This window comes from Populus nigra, chromosome 18 (assembly GCF_951802175.1).
Source record: "Populus nigra chromosome 18, ddPopNigr1.1, whole genome shotgun sequence".
Classification (NCBI taxonomy): Eukaryota; Viridiplantae; Streptophyta; class Magnoliopsida; order Malpighiales; family Salicaceae; genus Populus; species Populus nigra.
Window position 1 is genome coordinate 12,580,231 of NC_084869.1, and position 19,558 is coordinate 12,599,788.

The 19,558-nt window shown below is 32.8% G+C and overlaps 1 protein-coding gene and 1 pseudogene across 3 annotated transcripts; one reads left to right on the forward strand and one right to left on the reverse strand.

The window, feature by feature from the left end:
• Window positions 1–7,588: 7,588 nt before the first annotated feature.
• On the forward strand, window positions 7,589–13,527 carry LOC133677888 (chaperonin 60 subunit alpha 2, chloroplastic-like). 3 transcript variants are annotated; one of them, XR_009835857.1, is made up of 5 exons: window positions 7,589–8,331; window positions 8,433–8,632; window positions 8,718–8,860; window positions 9,204–9,504; window positions 13,214–13,527. XR_009835857.1 is itself a non-coding variant. In XM_062100023.1 (5 exons), the coding sequence occupies exons 2-5, from the start codon at window positions 8,437–8,439 to the stop codon at window positions 9,257–9,259; spliced, it is 444 nt and encodes a 147-aa protein (XP_061956007.1). In that variant the 5' UTR covers window positions 7,589–8,331; window positions 8,433–8,436; the 3' UTR covers window positions 9,260–13,527. The 3 variants fall into 3 exon arrangements, 2 of the variants coding, with proteins under 2 accessions (XP_061956007.1, XP_061956006.1); XM_062100023.1 differs by adding an exon at window positions 9,057–9,105 and having other exon boundaries at window positions 9,204–13,527; XM_062100022.1 differs by lacking the exons at window positions 9,204–9,504; window positions 13,214–13,527 and adding an exon at window positions 9,057–9,194.
• A 770-nt stretch (window positions 13,528–14,297) lies between these two features.
• LOC133677887 (MDIS1-interacting receptor like kinase 2-like) lies at window positions 14,298–17,966 on the reverse strand (annotated as a pseudogene).
• Between the last annotated feature and the right edge of the window lie 1,592 nt (window positions 17,967–19,558).

A 19,558-nucleotide genomic window follows, 5' to 3' on the forward strand; every position in this document is an offset into this window, starting at 1 on the left:
TCCTATTCCCGCAATAAAATAAAATAAAATAAAATCATAATCAATGCCCATTGAGCACACTCGATTTCTTTTTTTTCTTAAGGTTTTGACCATAGAGTTATTTAAATTTCATGGTATTTTGGGAAATGTATGCCATGATTAAAAGGAGGGATACAGCAAGCGCTGACACCTAGCTGGTAGCTGCCATAACTGTTACCCATAAATAATGAAACATGTTTTATTCATTTTCTTTATGCTCTTCCTTGAAAACGAAAAAAAATAACAAAATGAAATTGATGTATAAATCTTTCATACCAAACACATAGTAATAAAATCTTTGTCGTTAAATACAGCCCTAGAGTTTACAACTTGATTCAAACCAGGTTTTTTATTAATCTGATCGAACTCAACCAAATTAATACTATGGTTTTGTTTTTTATTTTTATAAAAAATAAAATAATATTATTTTAATAAAAGATATTAATTTAAATTGACTAATTGACTTATTTCTTAATCAGTCCCATAACAGGTGTGGTAACCATGAAATAAAGAGTTCATTTTGTTTTTATTTCTTTCTGTATTTTTTTTTCCTCGAATAAAAACCAAATAAAAGTCTTGTACCCGCGATGGTCAGCGAGAAAATCTCAGTAGGGCCTTATAAGATGTGGTGGTTGTTTGTACGAAGGTCTCAAAACCCTTTTCTTCTCATCTCTCTCTCTCTCTCATTTTGAGAGAGAGAGAGAGAGAGAGAGAGAGGAGAGGGCACCCATGCATTCATGTACGGTTGTACCGACATTCGGTGCCAAATATCTTCCTATTTATGACTCTATCTATTAGTTTTTTTTTTTAATCTTAAACGGTTAAATGGGGTTTATATGATTTGGATGTTTGAAAATGCTATTGTGTTGATTTTTTAAAATGTATTTTAAAAAATTATATTAAAATAATATTATTTTTATTTTATATAAATTATTTTTGATATCAATACATTAAAGAAATATAAAATACATAAAAAAATTAATTTTAAACAAAAAAATCTTAAATTTATAGGAAACATTCTCAAATATCTCCTAAATAAAATTAGTGTTTTTCTTGGATTTTAAGTATATTATAACTTATATATACAAAATATTGGTATATTTATAAAAAAAATATTTTTCATCATTTTTTAAAAATCGAAACCAAGGTAACAAAAAAGAAAAGAAAAGTAAAACCACTTAAATTTTACCCTATAGACAGTCTAAAATCGTGCAAATCATATTTCAATTTTTGTACTTTATAGTTTTGTAAGTTTTTAATTCTAATTTTAAAATTCATAAAATTACTTTGTGATCATAACCGACTGCTAACCTCTTTTTAAATATCCAAATAGTCCTTAAATGCATTTGTTTGTAATGTTTTTAGTGGTTGAAATATGATTTTTTTAAAAAAAAATAAGGATATTTTTGAAAAAATCATGTTGTAAATAATTATACAAATACATGAAGTCGATATTAAGTTTTTAAAACTAAAAGAATTTACAGTTTTTTTTTTAGTACCTAGACTAGCAGTCTCTCTCTCATGGTAGAGAGATAAAGATATGGCATTGGACAATGGCCACAACACTAGCGTTGAGATCTTTCTTTTCAGATTTTTGCAGATCCAGACAGCACCAATGGGACGGGGAACCCCCTCTTAAATGTACCCATGGTTTCGACGTTGTCAATCACAGTTGTCTGTGGCTCCGTACCAAATGAACACATGTGCCAACTTGTTCTAATTGGGTGCCAGACTCTGGATAGTACACCTCTTCTTTAATGTCAATATTGGAGTAAAAGATGATTCAGGGAGGAAAGTTCAAGCACACGTGAGAAGCTAAGGAAGACGGTCCTCCATTTTGTTTTGAATTTGAATTCAATTCTTTCGTTTCCTCTTCAATTTGCGCATGGATCTTTGGAAGAATAAACTTTTCAAGTAAAAGCATGCATACTTATTCTCGAAAAACTCGCAACTCAAATGTTAAACCGTGTAGATTTTAATATAAACTTTGTAAGTAAAAAGTATAGTTTTTAAAATAATATAAATTATATTTTAATATTTCATTTAATACTTTAAATTATTAGATTAAAATTATTTTTTGACATGGTATCAAAGTCTTGATGGCCAAGCGATCACGAATTTAAATCTCATCATTCTTATTTATTTGATAAAAATAAAGCACAAAGTAATATGGATCTGTGCAAGTTTCAAGTCTAAAAAATTTTCATTTAAAGGGGATGCGTTAGAGAACAATGTAAACCATATCTTGTGACTTTACCTAATAGCTTAAACTATTAGATTGAAATGTTTTTTTGATAATTTTTTCATGAGAAATTCTAATCTCATGACTTGAATCGAGTCGGGTTTTAATTTAAATTTAAAAGATATAAATTTAACTAATCTGATTAATGTTAGGAAACTTAACATATCATTTTTTTTTAAGGAAAAACCAACAACATTTAATAAGATTTACAAGTTGCAGAGCAATATTTCAAGAGTCATAGATCCGACAAATTTAAGTAAAAGAATGAGAGTGGACTGAAAGGCTTATGATATCCCTTTCGAAGCATGGGGTTTCTTGAGGTCCCCTAAGAAGCACGCATGCCATTTTATCATAGTCCAGAATTTGTGTTAGTACAAGGTAGGTTGCTTTATGTATTTAGTGGATCAAATTAATTGAGTGCAGTAGAGGAGACGTTAAGTTACAAATTGAGTTGAGAAGGTAGCCATCAACCTAGTTGAATGTTGAATATGCCATTTAATTTGGTAATTCTCTCCTAGCAAGCTATTTCTAAAACAAGAAATTAATGGGGGTGGTGCCTCTCTTTTGAGGCAACACGACTTTTCCTTTCCCTTAACTTCTACCACTCTCGTGCACAATTTGAACTTACAAGTAGCACAAGCTCTAATCCAAGTATAGAATTGTTCATGTGGAGATTTTATCATCTTTTGTTGGGATTTAAAAAAAGGAAGGAGATGGATTATCTTTCTAATTTGAAAATGTACTTCTCTCATTCTTGGATTTCCTTTTATGTACAGAAGGTTTAGGTTCTACTTCAATGAGATGGAGGAATTCTAGATAATTCGCCAAGATAGTGTGAACAAAATCTGATGTGAGAGTTACGTATTATATATTGTTTAATTTGAAATTATATGTTTTATCCAAATCATCATGATCTTATGATAAAAAAATAATAGGTATTTATTGATGAATCTTAAAAAATTAAGGTAGCATTAAGATAAATGGTGACAACAAGGACATATTTTTTAAAACCTTTTTTAGTTTAATAGATATTTGTTAAAAAATGGATTTATTTTTATTATGTTTATATGTATCTTTGGTTTTTTAATAAAAAATATTTTTTTATCTGGAGATGGAGATAGTAACCAAACGTTATCTAAATATAAATGTATATGTTGTTTAATATCTTAAGATTTTTAGAGCCAAGTATAACACACAATTAAAAATTGAAAAAAAAAATCTTGAGAAAATAGTCGTTTTATGCAAGGATGTCAAGTGGTGTTGTGTCTCCAAATTCTATACATCACTACAAGATCACTCTTGGTGAAGAATCATGATCAGAAAACTCTCTTCTAATTTACTACATTTTTCAAGACAAACAAGAAAAAACTGCTGAAACAACATGTTGATTGCAACAAGTTTTGTTTTTATTTTATTTTATATAGTACTTTGTCATGGGTTATGATGTTAGAAAACACTAAAATCCCATGCTAACAAACACTAAAGAAACATTGTTATCAAGTTAAAGACACAATGGAAACAACTCAATGGATAATAAACTTAGAACAATCAATCATCCCTGATCATTCTCCTCTATGATCTAGCTAAATTATGCAGTGGTTGCGCCCCCTTTCTCTACTGACGTAAAATAGTGGCAAATCTATACTCTATAATTAAAGCCCACAATTCATGGCTGGTCCTTCCCTTTGTTTGTTTCTTCCACATTTTAGCTAGCTACCTAGCTAGCAAGCTTGCTAGCTATGTACATTTTCAATTATATCTTCTCCCGCACGGGCTTCTCTCCTCTTGGGTCCCAGAATTATTCTCTTGTCAACAGATTAAATTAAGTCGCCGATTTTAGCATCAAAGGAAGCTCTCACTTTCGTTGTCATTTCCTCGTAGATCACCGACGCTAATGTTCATGTTCCAAGACTTAATAGGCCAAAAAGATTTGCTCAAACGAATCAGCAGCTGATATTTGTCACCAGAGAGTGTAGGGACAACGCCAAATCAAGTGGTAGGTGAGGAAGAAAGGAAGGAAGATGAATAGGGCAAAAATATTGAGGAGAGAGAGACACTGCTACCACGTAGAGTTGTCGGGTGATTACATTAAACAAACCGATAGTTTATGATTAGTGTTAATGATGTTTTTGATTATTTATTAATCGTGATTTACGGTTTGACATTCTTTATGGGCTTTTCACCATCCGACAATGGACTGGTTTTTTAATTATGTGTTTAGGGCTTTAATCATTTGGTTAGTTAAATATGGTTTGTGCTTGAGTTTTGAAACGTAGCTATTTATTTGGTTCGGTGGGTATCATGGTGTGTTACTTTTGGATAAAGGAGAATAATCTCAAGGCTTAACTTCTGATTTTTAATTTGGAGAGTACTGTCCACCACTAACACAATTAATTAACACGATCTCTCCCTACTTTTGAAGAAGGTAATGGCAAGAAAGATGACTCAAATAAGAGACTTGTCCCCCCCCCCCCTCTCTTTGTTTTTTCCCCTCGAGTTTTAACCGTTGGGATAGTATTTTAATATGGATTTCTACATTTTAGACGCATTCCAAACATTTTCCCCCATAAAATTTGAATCACATAATTATGTTTTAGGCCGATCGTATTGGATTAATCTATTCATAAAAAAAAAAACTTCTCTTTTTGCAGGACATGAATATGAGATGATACCTAAACCTATTAAACTCAATCTTTTTTATGCAGGAGTTCATTGTGAAAATAAACTTCAATATTTTGAGAGTTTTTTCATGATTATAATTTTCTTGGTCTTCAACTTGTAATAAATTTCACTATCCTTCCTTAGCATAAACTTAAGAAAATTAATGGAGCATGCACAGATTGTATATATGTATGATGGTATTGGCTTAAAAAGCACACAGATTCTTTAGTTTATGGATAAAAAAAGGAGTTACACGGGGGGATATGGACGACAGGAAATCAGAGAGAAACTGCAGAGACAAAAATGGTGCTCTAGACAAGGTCAGCATGGAGCTGTGAGGCCAACTGTTGAGGGCCACCACCCGAACACAGAGTAATATACTAGTATGTATGGTATGAGGCTTCTAGCCGACAGTGGTACAAGATGATCTGTGATCAGATTAGCCGTTTGATTCTCCTGTTTGGTGCATGGAATTTGCCCATTCTTGCACTAATCTATTGCTTATATTTGTTGGAATTTTGTTGGTTCTGGGTGCAATCTGTACATTCTGAAGATGAGAAGAACCGCATCCTATACTAGATACTGGCTAATAGTTATGCATGAGCTACTCTGGTCAACGCTCGAGTTGACTCGAAAGCCAGCCAGCCTATTCCTTGGCCTGGATGTTTTGTTGAAAAAAAGGCAAATCGGAGGTGACTTTTGACGTGGTGATTCAATCTATTATCCGATTAAAATCTGGGACAATATTTTTTTTTATAAAAAGATAATTTCTTATTTTTTAAAAAAAAAATTATTAAAACAACATAATTTTGATTAACCTAACCAACTCGATTAATAAAAAGATAATTATTTTATTTTTAAAAAACATTATTAAAACTACTTAATTTTGATTAACCTGATTAACTCGAGTTAATCCATTTAATTTATAAACTAGATTTTGAAACCGGATTATAGATAACACTAAATTTTTAAAGGATGTTTGAAAGTGTAGTAGCGGTTATTTTTCAAAGTATTTTTCATTTCAAAACACATTAAAATAATATTTTTTTTATTTTTTTAAAATTATTTTTGACATTAGCATATCATAATAATCTGAAAACATCAAATATATTAATTTAAAGCAAAACCAAATTTTAATTTTTTTTAAAAGCACTTTCAAAATGCAATGTCAAACACTTAATAACTTTTTGTTTAAGTATAAAATAAATATAAAAAATAATGCTATAATATTAATGTTGCATGAGTTTTTTTTTAAATAATTATAAAAAGATAATTTCTTAATTTGTTTTTAAATTATTGAAACGACATAGTTTTAACTAACCTGTTCAAATCAAATTAATCCGTCAAATTTATAATTTAGATTTTGAAATTGGATTATAGACAACACTTAATTTAATAACTTTGTGTTTAACTATAGAATAAATATAACAAATAATGCTATAATATTAATGTTGCATGAATTTTTTTTCAAATAGTTATAAAAAAATATTTTTTTATTTTTTTAAAAAAATTATTGAAATAACATAGTTTTGATTAACCTGATCAACTCGAGTTAATCCGTCTAATTTATAATCTAGTTTTTGAAATTGAAATATAGACAACACTAAATTTAATAACTTTGTATTTAAGTATAAAATGAATATAACAAATAATGCTATAATATTAATATTGCATGAGTTTTTTTTTTTCAAAATATCAATTATTAGAAAAAAAATTAAAGAATAGTAAACAAGACCAACCGATTGATATTACTCGATAAAATAGTTCTGAGTGATACAAAATTAAAGGGTTTGAATTTAGAATTTTCCAATTTATGGGCTGAAGAACATGCAATTGCAATACATTGGTTCTCGGCCCATGATTTAGTGGGCCTTCTTTGTCTAGGTCCTTTTGGTGATTTTAAGAGTAAGATTAAATAAATAAATAAATAAATAAAACCATTACTCTCCAATTTCAATGTAAATAATCTTCAATTTCAATGTACCAGATCTGTGAATCTTGAGAAGAAGTATATCATGAAAGATAAAAAAAAAATGAATATGATTTTGTAAGTTTTATTATCCCATCCCTTGACCAAGAACTATCATTACGTGTTAATTCACTCGTACAATTCTTGATTTTTCCTCATCATTCTCTGAGCTTGAACTATTAGATCTCTTGGGCTAGAACAAATTTGGGCCTCATATGTAAAACAGCACAATTGAACAACTAGATAGTAGCATATTAGTTGAATAGTTGGTTTATTATTATAATAATAGTTGTTTTATAAAATATTTATTTTTGATATTAATATATTAAAATAATTTAAAATTACCAATAAAAATAATTTAAAAAATTTATTTTTTCTTATAAAAATATTTTTTTACTATAAAAATAAATAAATCAAAATATTATATAAAAATATATTATTATAATATATTATTATATAAAAATAATATTTTAAAATAATATTTTAAAAGTCATTTTAATATCATATTGTTTTTTAAAATATTTTAAAATATATTTTTATTTTTTAAAATTTATTTTTAATCGCATCACACTAAAATAATTTAAAAACAATAAAAAAATTAATTTAAAATAAAAATGAAAAATTCAAATAATAATAATAATAAAAAAAGCTTTTCAAACCCAAAAACAATCGCTCTTTATAACCCGCTCTAAAGCCTCCAAGCCTGGACTTTGCTCAACAAACGAATAACCAGAAAAATGTCTCCCCTTCTCTCCATCTCCAAACCCCTTGCCTTTCCTCAACAACCCCTCTTCTCTGCAAGTTTTCGCCCCCCTCCCCCTCCCCCTCCCCCTCTCCCTGTCTCTATCTCTATCTCTGTGTCTCTCTGTGTGTGTTTGTGTCTGAGTTTCATAAACATGTGGGTGTGTGAATGTTTTGATTTTGATGTATAAACATGGAATATTGTTGCAGTGCTTTGGTGGGAACACAAGGGAAAGTGGGCTATGGAGAAACCATCAAACAGTGAAGAAATTAGTGGTTAGAGCAGGTCCAAAGAAGATATCTTTTGGTAAAGAATGCAGAGAAGCCTTGCAGGGAGGAATTGATAAGCTTGCTGTTGCTGTTTCTCTCACTTCAGGACCTCAAGGCAACCTGGGATTTACTTCTTTTTCTCTCTTTCTTTTTCTTCTATCTTCATTTTTCTCTTAAAAAATTGACATCTTGTTCTGTTCAAAGAATAGGATCGTGACTACTAGTTATCTCATTTCTTGTGTAATTTGTCAGTCTTTATTGACAGTGATGTTTCTAAGCCATTGATATGTGTTTACGCAGGGCATAGTGTTGCCCTTTCGGAGTCTAATACACTAAAACAAGTAATGATGGTGTTGCAATAGCTCAAGCTATCGAGCTTCTGGATTCAATGAGAATGCTGGAGCAATGTTAATCCAAGAGGTCATTCATGGTTGCTACATTATCCTCTCCTTAATATTTTGTTGATGTGTTATTTGATGTTGGCTGATGATTTAATATGTGATATTGAAGTGACTTATTGCATGTTGCTATTAAAATGAATGATTTGGCTGGAGGTGACACTACTACTGCTATTATCTTGGCTTGTGAAATGATCGAAACAGCAATGTTGGCAGTTGCTTTTGGGGCTAACCCTGTTTCTGTAGAGAAAGGAATGGATGTGCCTGTCAAAGATTTGGTCAAGGTATTGAAAAAGAATAGCTTTCCAGTAAAAGGGAAGGATGATATAAAGGGTCTCTCCGGCTTCCTTGTTTAGATTTTGTTCAAAACCTTCATTTTGGCCTGGAAACTAAAATTTAGAATTTCTTCTCCTTGCAGCGGTTGCTTCAATTTCTGCTGGAAATGATGAATACGTTGGGAACTTAATTGCTGAAACTATAGAGAATGTTGGCTCTGATGGAGTAATCTCTCTTGAATCATCTTGGACCTCAGATACGTGTATGATAATAGAAGGAATGAAGGTGATTAAACTGATTCTAGTTTTTAATATGGTTTGAAAAATGTGTCTGATAAATCACTGAAAAAATGGCATAATACCAAAGTCTATGGTAGAAGTTTTGATGTCATATCTTTGTCAGTCATAGTTGGAATGGATAAACCACCCATCTATCTGTAAATATTTAGGATGACCGAGCTTGTGCTTTTCATATTTGGCAGGGTAGTAACCGGGTAGCAATACTGTGTAAACCCTCTGGCTCCCATGCATGTATAAATTTTTCAACGTTTTCTCTGTTATTGATGCATGGATATATATTTTTTTCATTATGATTTAAGTTTGGTGCTCTCTCTCTGCTGATTTACAAGGCTTATATGCCGCCCCAATTCATCACAAACCAGGAAAAATCTTTGGTGGAGTTTGACAAGGCCAAAGTCCTTGTAACGGATCAGAAGATTGCAAATGTCCAAGAAATTGTTCCTGTATAGGAAAAGACTATGCAGCTAAGTGTCCCACTGTTAATCATTGCCAAGGATATCCCAAAGCAGGTTTTGGAAACACTAGAGGTGAACACAATGCGAGGTTTGCTCAACGTTGCTGTTGTCAAATGCCCTGGATTTGGATATCGAAAGAAAGCAATATTGTTGCAAGACATTGCTCTTATGACAGGTGAACTGGCCTCTTTCTTTCCGACTTAATTGGTTATTCTTAGTTGTACTATATTTAAATATATTAAGATATAGGTTATTGAACCATCTATCTTCCTTGGCAAGTTGGGTTTGTGTTGCCTTCACGAGCCTTCCTATTTGTGCATATCTGTGTTCCACTGGTTGCTCTTCTTGTATGTGTGCGTGTGTGACCCGTGATGTTCGAAAATAAATGAGTAGGAGAAGGCAACAAAGTCCTTGGAGGTTTAGAAGTAGGTATAAATGAATAAGAGGTATTGTAGTAATTGAATAAAACTTGATAAATATAAATAGAAAAAAAAAAGGAAAGAGGGATCTGAAAAATAAATGAGAGTAGGAGAAGGCAACAAAACCCTTGGAGGCTTAAAATTAGGTATAAATGAATAAGGGGTATTGTAATAATTGAATAAAACTTGATAAATATAAATAAAAAAAAAAAGGAAAGAGGGATCTGAAAATTTAGTGTGAGTGACGGCAGGAGAGAAGAAAAGGGAAAGAAGAAGAGAAAAGAGAGAAAGATAAAGGAAAGAAGGGAGAGTTAGAGAAAATAAGTATAAAGGTAAAATTTACGCTTTGATATGCATAAATGTGTTTTCTTTTAGCTTTAAATTTCTGTTTTGTTGAATATTAGGGTTTTGAAGATTTTGTTTTAGGTTGATTGATGAATTAATTTGAATATTATGGGTTGATTGTAATGGATAATTAGTTATTTAGTTGATTTTGGAAGATTTTAGGTAAGGATGATGATTTTGAGTTATGATTTGTTTAAATGGTGAATTTGAGTTAGAAATCTTAATATATCAGTAGGTGATCTGTTGAAATTCTGGGTTTGAGGTTGAAGATGATGAAATTACAATTTGGTCTCTCAATTTGTGAAAATTATAGTTTAGTCCCCGAGCTTTGAAAAATTTACAGATTGGTACCTATAGCATAATCCGAGATTCTAGATAGAATTAAAGATGAATTATGGACAGAATTCCAATATAGTTATGAATTTATGACACTTTCAATTTGGTCTTCCCATTTGATAAAATTACAATTTGACCCTAAAAATTTGATAAAATTCCAGAATGGTTCTTGGAGCATAATTAGAGATTCTGGATAGAATTAAGGTTGAATTATGAAAAAAAAATTCTAGAATGGTCCCTCAATTATTTATCAAACTAGTTTGGAAAAGCTAATATTACAGTTAGGGACCAATATGAAATTTTTATCATATTTTTAGGGGTCAAATTGTACTTTTATCAATTTGAAGGATCAAACTAAAAATATCATAAATTCATGATTATACTGGAATTTTACCCATAATTCATCCCCAATTCTGTCCAGAATCTCTAATTATGCTCTAGGGACCATTCTAGAATTTTATTAAAAATTTAGGGTCAAATTGTAATTTTGTCAAATTGGAGGACCAAACTAAAAATGTTATAAATTCACAACTATACTGGAATTTTACCCATAATTAATCTTTAATTCTGTCAAGAATCTTGGATTATGCCTCAGGGACCTATCTGTAATTTTTCTAAAGTTCGGTGACTAAACTGAAATTTTCACAAATCAAGGGACCAAACTGAAATTTTATCATCTTCAACCTCAAACCCAGATTTTCAACAGATCACCTACTAATATTTTAATATTTCTATCTCAACTTCATCATTTAAACAAATCATAACTCAAAACCATCATCTTTATCAAAAATCTTTCAAAATCAGCTAAATAACTCATTACCCATAATAATCAACTTATAACATTCAAATCAATGCATCAATCAACCCAAAATAAAATCTTCAAAACCCTAATATTCAACAAAACAGAAATTTAAAACTAAAAGAAAACACATTTATACACATTAAAGCTTAAATCTTACCTTTTAAACTTATTTTCTCTAACTCTCTTCTCCTTCCTTTATTTTTTCCTCTTCTCTTCTTTCCTTCTCACGGTTTTCTTTCTAAGAATTCAGATCTCTCTCTCTCTCTCTCTCTCTCTCTCTTTTCCTATTTATATTTATCAACTCTTTGTTCAATTACTACAATACCCTTTATTCATTTATATATATTTCTAAGCCTCCAAGGGCTTTGTTGCTTTTTCTTATTCTCTTTCATTTTCAAAACATCACATAACTACTTTAGTTCAAAAACATATAGGATTATGGAATAGACCCTTAGTTAAGTGTATTTAATAGGTTGTACATTCCTTTCGAGTCGTTTTTGAATATATCTCTTTTGTATTTGTATAATCCTGATATTCTACTTGTGGGATATCAATAGGATTTCCTTTGGTATCTGCTTTCGAGTTCTGTTCGCTTTGAGTCAAGTGAGTGGATAATTTTCCATATGCATGAGAAATATTATAAATATTTGAGTTGTTAATATGAATTGGATCATGCTTCTTGATAATATATATGTTGATTATTATCCTTATTATGATAAAGCATGATCAATTGTTGAATTTGAATTCTTGATATGAACCAATATATATTTTGAATTGATTTCCGAATTGATAGCTCCTCATTTGATTGATGTCATGAGTTGAGCCTTGAGATATGAATTTGTTTGTTTGATTATGATATAAACCTACGATATGACAATTAGAATAACCATGCTAATAGAATAGTGTTAGTCTTTGTGCACATTGTATCTGAACCCTAGTTGGTCGGGGGAGTCACCAACTTGTGTGGACTGATCATCCTATAATACGGAGCCACATGCTCATTGCATTTTGATTTTCTGTCAAGCTTTACCTTATGATATTCTTGTTATGGCTTATTTGAAAAACCTTCCTCTAAGAATCTAAAGTCATAATTGTGTATATATTTCTTATTATTGTATTACCTCGTGTGTATAAATTGAACGCTATCTACTCACTGAGTTGTTGAACCCACCCTTTTATTATTTATGTTTTTCAAACTTATAGCTTGTTAGCGGATCATTTATATGGGACCTTCAAAACCTTCTCTTTTGGTTGTAATTAATATTTTTTCTTTATGTTTTGTTAGTGCTCCATAACTATGAATTTGTATTAACTCTTGTATTAAGACAATTAAATTATATTATGAAGTTAATTTTGTTATTAGTGCTATGTTGAACTCCGATTGAGTTATTTGAATGATAAGTTTGTATGTAAGTTTGAGTTCGTATAAGTATGGAACCTTGAAAAGAAATCTTGTTTATATGCCGATCATGGATCCAGAAATCGGGTCATGACATAACCCATACATGTTTCATACACTTTTGAGTTTGTCATGGTAATAAAGAAGTCCTTTGATGAGTACCTAGGTCTCAATTATAAAAATCTTTACTTTTTTTTGTCCATTAGAAATAATAAACTTTTTACTTTGATTCTAGCTAAGATTGTAAAATCCTTTTATGATTACCTAGCTCTCAATTAAAAAAAATTATCACTACTTTTTCGCTCTAGAAATGATAAATTGTTTACTTGGATGCTTGCCAAGATTGTATTTTGTTCTCATATGACTATTCATAGGTAGGTCATTGCTTCCAACATGCTGTGTAATTCATGCCGTCCTAGACTCATAAGGTGCTCATTTTTTCTCGGGTGATTTTGTGTTGGCACTCGAAAGTGTAACCTCGGATCAACTTAGTGTTGCTCGAAACGTTACCATAACAAGTAATTCAAAAACCATAGTTGCTGACCCATCAAATAAAGCTGAAATTCAGGCAATAATTCTGCAGGTAAGAAAGGATCTTGCTGAAACAGGTAATGCTGCCCCCTCAAAAAAGCTCTCAGAGAGCAATGCTAAATTATCTGGTGGTGTGGCCGTAATCATGGTTCGTGATCAAGCTCTTAGTTAGAATTGCTAACTATTGTAAAACACAATTCGGAAAAATAGATGAGCATAGTGACAATTCTGGCTACCAGTGCGTAGAATTATTTCTAGAGACATTAGGCTCTTAAAGCTGCATTAGTTCAGTAACAGGGATGGATTTTCTGCTCTGTTTTTTTCCATAAGAAATATAAAGACATAAGACAGGACTCCAATCTTTTATTTTGGTGGTGTTTTATTTTAAAATTACCTTTATATTTAACTTGTTTAGCATGCATTGCGCATAAAATTTATTTTTGAAATCCAAATCGCCTCTCTCCCTCCTCTCTCGCCATCCAAATTGTCTTAACTTTAACCATATCACTTGGATCTTTAGGATCCTTGTCCAATATCGTTGTTTTGCAGACAGTGTTCTGATTTGATCTTTCCAATCCCTCTTCATCCTGAGAAGTTTCTTTACAAAGCCAACAACCTTTTAATCCACAAAAAAACACAAGTCGCACAACTTTTGCTTTGTGTTTTGCTTCAAGTTGTCCAAAATTAGACTTTAGTTTTGAAACCACAAGCACTTCACTAACTGGGATGTTTTCGGTTTTTATCTTCTTTTTGATGAGTTTAAAGAAGAGACTTGACTTGGGTTTATTCTCTACAATGAGACAGTGCATCGTTGTTCAAGTTATGGAATGGGTGAGGGAGGAGTATTGGATTAGGGTTTTTGTAAAGTTTTGTTGGAGTTTGCTTGAGGGCTAGGACAAGGTATATGAAATCATATTTTCTAATATTCGTGAAGGTTATGGAATATTCTTTAATTTTGGAGTTTCTTGATCCTGGAAGGATACCAATGGCTTTATTTCAGTGGAGCACGATTACGTTTTTCGAAGCCCACGAGGAAGGGAAAGATACAGAGATGCTCTGTTTTTCTTTGGTACAGAGACGCTCTGTTTTTATTTTGTTGCTGTAGGGTTTTGGTTTGATCTTAGCTCGATTCAGCATTTAGCACTCATAATTCAGTATGATCACAGAAAGCTGTGAAAGTCTTCCAAAATTACAGAGTTCTCTGATGACAAGGCCCGTTGACCGTCCAGTAAACCGAAGCAAAGTACAAAATTAACCTGAACTCAGTATTCCTTATCACAAGGCTGGGAAGGAGACCATAGATAGGGGGAAAGCTAAAGGAGAATGATACACAGGAATGACAGTAAAATGATTGGCTAAATTTTCAGCCTGTGGAATTTCTGGGTAACAAAACGTCTTTCAATTCTATCCTGGAGAATGGCTTTGACAATGGGGGCCATTGAATGCTGAGGTCAGAAGCGACTTGTTTCATTGTTGGCCGAGACTGTGGATCAGCACACAAGCATGCAAATGCTAGTCTGGCAATATAGACCACACCTGATGCAACTCGATGTTCAGGAGGTGGTATACACTGGTCTAGTACGTCCTTCAAGATTGTATGCTGACTCATTGGCAATGATGTTGACGAGGATGATGGTGATAGCAAAGCTGAGATGAAATCTCCTGGATGCCTTCCCATGATTATTTCCAATGTTAACACACCAAAGCTGTAGACATCACATTTTTCATCCACTTTCATTGTGAAGGCTAACTCTGCAAATCAAAGTCTTCAGTCATGCTTTGTTACATTGGAAACAGTAAGAAAGATTTACTTATTAGGAAATGGATTCTGTAACCAAACTGCATACCTGGAGCTATGTATCCATAAGTTCCTGCAATTGATGTCCAGTTGGACGCTTCAGGCATTAAGAGCTTAGCTGTGCCAAAGTCAGTGACACGAGCTTCATATTTTGAATCCAGGAGGACATTGTTGCTCGAAATGTCTCGATGAATAATAGGAGGTGAGCAATCATGGTGCATGTAGGACAAAGCATTGGCCACTCCTTTCACAAGATTTAGCCTTTTAATCCAATCCAATTCCCTTGCTCGTTCTTCACTGTTCAAAGTCATTCTCAAACTTCCCCTTTCTAGGAACTCGCAAACCAAAAACGAGTGCTTTCTATGTGAACAGAAACCATACAACTTCACAATGTTACGGTGTCTTATACTTAGTAAGACATGAATCTCACTTCTGAAAGCTTTCGAACCAGTCATCTCACCATCTTGTGATTGGTGGAATTTCTTCACAGCAACCACCATTCCTGTTGGCAGCACAGCTTTGTAAACAGCTCCATACCCTCCTGCTCCAATACAATAGTTGGAGTCGAATTCCTCTGTAGCCTCGATGATGTTCTCATAATTCATTTCCCCACAACAGTCCCATATTGAGAACAGATTTTCCTGTCGTGCCTCCCTTAACATTTTCCTCCTGCTTCTAATTTTGTGAAGGGTTAAGAAACCTCCAATCAAGGCTAAACACAGAAAAAAGAGTCCCAAGAGAGGGAAGACAAATAAGACAACCATTTTTCTATCCTTCTTAGAAGCAGTTTTATTGCCTGTAGATGCAGCACAAGGCTTTAAACCTGCAGAACTGCCACACAAGTTGTTGTTTCTGATTGCCTCGTATGGAGCCTCACTAAAAGCTTTAATATCAGGAACGGGGCCCTCTAAATCATTGCAGGCTATATCCACAGTCACCAAGCTCAACAAGTCCGCAAAAGTGGTCGGTATAGAGCCAGACATCATGTTGTGGGAGATGTTCAATGTCTCTAGATGTTTGAACTGTCCAAGCTGCGGTGGAATGTATCCCTGGAGATAATTCCAACTAAGATCAAGACTTTGGAGAGACCGTAAATTTCCCATCTCGGGAGGAACATTACCTGTAAATTTATTCTTGCTGAAATTCAAGAATAATAGATTTGAGAGCTCTCCAAGTTGTTTGGGAATCGATCCACTCAGGTAATTTGCTGCCAAATTAAGCTTTGTAATGTAAGGTATCGTTGCGATAACTGAAGTAACATCACCTGAAAGATTGTTGTTGTTAAGAGTGAGTTCAAGTAACTTCAGTTTTCCCAGTTCCTTAGGAATCTCCCCAACAAGATGATTTGAAGAGAGATCAATCGCCTGCAGTCGAGTTGCCTTTCCAAGCTCAGCTGGTATTTCACCAGATATTCTATTGTTAGAGACTCTTAGAGTCATCAGACTCTGAAATTGCTCCCATTTCCAAGAAAGTTCACCATAGAATTCGTTATCACTCAAATTTATGTAGGTCATATTTGGATAAACAACCAAATCATTAGATATATTTCCACTGAGCTGGTTTCTCTCAATTCTGAGTCTCACCAAGCTAGTGCAATTTCTCAAGCTTTTTGGGATAGGTCCTGTGAAGTCATTGTCCATAACACACAACAACGAAAGGAGTCCACCACGACATATGTCGTCTGGTAAATGTCCAGTAAATCTATTAGAATTTACATAAAAATGTTTCAGATGTGTGAGATTGTTCAACTCTAGAGGAAAAGAACCTGAAAGATTGTTTGAAGGAAGGTAAAGAAAGGATAAGCTTCTCAAATTTCCTAAAGATGAAGGGATCGTACCGGTCAGGTTATTAAATGCCAAGTCAATGAAAGTAAGAGATCTTGTTAAGTTTCCCATAGAAGCTGGTATTGTACCGGTGAGATAATTTTATCTCAAATCAAGGACAGTGAGAGATCTCATGTTTCCTATGGAAGTGTGGATGGTACCATCAAGACTATTCCCTCCTAATTGAAGTGTACGCAGATTCTCAAGCATTCCTACTTCCTCAGGGACTGAACCAGAGAGTTTGTTTTTCAAAAGGTCAAGATAAACCAGGTTACTCAAGTTTCCAATGGACGAAGGAATAGCACCAGTAAGGTTGTTGCTTGACAAATTAAGCAATACGAGAGATTTCATTCTTCCAACTTCTTGTGGTATGGCACCAGAAAGGTCATTGTCATTAAGATAAAGATACACTAAGTTGCTTAGGTTTCCTATAGAATTAGACGGGATAGAACCGTTGATGAGGTTTTTCATCAGAGAAAATAACTCAAGGCTTGTCAATGAACCTATTTCGGATGGAATGCTTCCAGAAATTTGATTTTGAGACAAGTCAAGGACAATGAGCTTGGAAAGATTACTGATATGTGAAGGAATGGTCCCATAGAGTGAGTTATTCCGAAGATTAAGCTCGATCAAGTTCAGAAAGGATGAGAATTGGAGACCATGAAGCGTACCTCTCAAACTACAATCCTGAAGACTTAACTTCGTGATGTTACCAGTCTTGTCGCAAGTGATTCCTTCCCAGTTGCAGGGGTTGTCTCCGGCCCATGAGGACAGGAGAGACTGGCTTTGATTGTCAAGATCTGCTTTCCATTTTAGAAGTGCTTCTGCTTCCTTCCATCCTTGTGTGACTTGATCTCCTATAGTAGCTTCAGCAAAAGAAGAAGGGGAAAAAACACAAGCTAAACCAAGCAAAAAGTAAACCAAGAAAGGAGCAGTGGAGAACAAGGAATACTGGGATGCTATGGATACTGTTTTTTTGGACATAGATGCCATGGTCTTTATGGTTTTGCTTGATCAGGATGAGCAAAAACCATATATCAGGGTCACATAGGGAGCCATGGAGTCTTTCCTAGGTATTTACAAATATGAACATAAAACTTTGCTCTTCAACTTTTCTTGTTTTCGTGACAATCTCCAACCACCACCTTCTAGATGTTCAGAGCATCCTGAAGTGTATGGGAACGTTCAAACCATGTTTCTTCACTGTTTTTTTAAAATTATTTTTTTTAATGTAATGAGATTGATTTAATATGCTAATATAAAAATAATTTTTTTAAAACAAAAATATTTTATTTTAATGTATTTCTAAATGAAAAGTATTTTGAACTATAATTGCTACTAAATTCTATATTTGTAGAGCTTATATGGTGTCATGGTTGTGGTTGAATTGATATTTTATTATTTTTAATTTTTTATGTTAAATTATTTTTTTATGTTATTAGATATTTTTTATATATCAATATAAAAATAAATTTTTTAAAATAAAAAATAAATTATTTTAGTATATTTTTAAACTAAAAAATAATTTAAAACTCAACTTCTAAAATGAGGCGCTTATTACACATGAAGCATGAAATGCTTACGTACACATGAACACTTACTGAAGGCTAATTTCCGTACAACACCAAAAGGAACCAGATTTTTTTTAATGGTGGTTTATTGTTTTCATGATACAATTCTGCCTGAGGCATTTCTGTGAACCGAAACATCTTCCAATTCTACAATGGAGAATGGCTTTGACAGTGGGGCCATCGAAATATCAGATCATCTGTTGAAAAAAATATTTTTATCCTATTTTATTTTTCTGTATTTAATGAATCATGAATTGAGATAATTTTTGTCTCTTTTTCCGTATTTAATCCATTCTGAATTGACAGAATTTCTGAAGTTCCTGTCAATTCAGAAGTCGGAATAATAAAACGCTTGAAGCTACTGAAATTCTGAATCCAAAAGAACTCTTTCTTCTCAGCCTTCCCAGAATCCGATATTCTGGATAGTGACTCCAACATCCACAGTTAATTTAATAAAATGCGAAGCAAAAGGAGTCAGTTTCCAATCCAGGAGCTATTTCACCTGTCCTGTTTCGGCTAATAACATCGGAGACACATAAACCTCATAGATTTGTTTTTCAGTAATTTGCTGTAAATGAAGAACTTTGTGGTGTATTTCTGTTAGTGCTTAGGCCAGAGGAAGCTTTTGATTGGCCACTGCGGATTCAAGGGCTCCCAAAGGATAGCATAGGATAATAACAAAGATTCAAATTTAAGCCAGTGATGTCGCAATTGGCAGAACGTTGGTCTGACAATGAGAAAATTACCTTTTACTTAAATACACTAAAAGATCTGGCCTCGTTAACGGTTCTTCACTGTTCGTATGGTCGTAACATCTGATTCTCTGTCTTTTTTTTTCTCTTTTTTTTTTAAAAAATCATCCTTCGATATTTGATAAATTTTAAATTTATCTTCAATTTTCTATTTACAAAGTTATCATAATTTCAAGAAAATGTCTCGGTAAGTTCCTGTTTAGCGTTAGGTACATAGCTTCAATCACTATCCTCTTTCTTTTGGAGCCGCCAGGACTTTGTTTCTGTTCGGCGTTTGAGAAAAGCTAGCTATGATTTTGGAAAAGCATACTTTTACTGCCTTCCATGGGTACAAAGCAGTTGAAAAGTATAAGCAATTCAAGGTAGTGGGGCTAGGGTCGCCCACTGTACACATTCTACGATTGACAGGGTTTTTTTTTTTTGGGAGTTAAATATTTTTTACTAATTTATTCA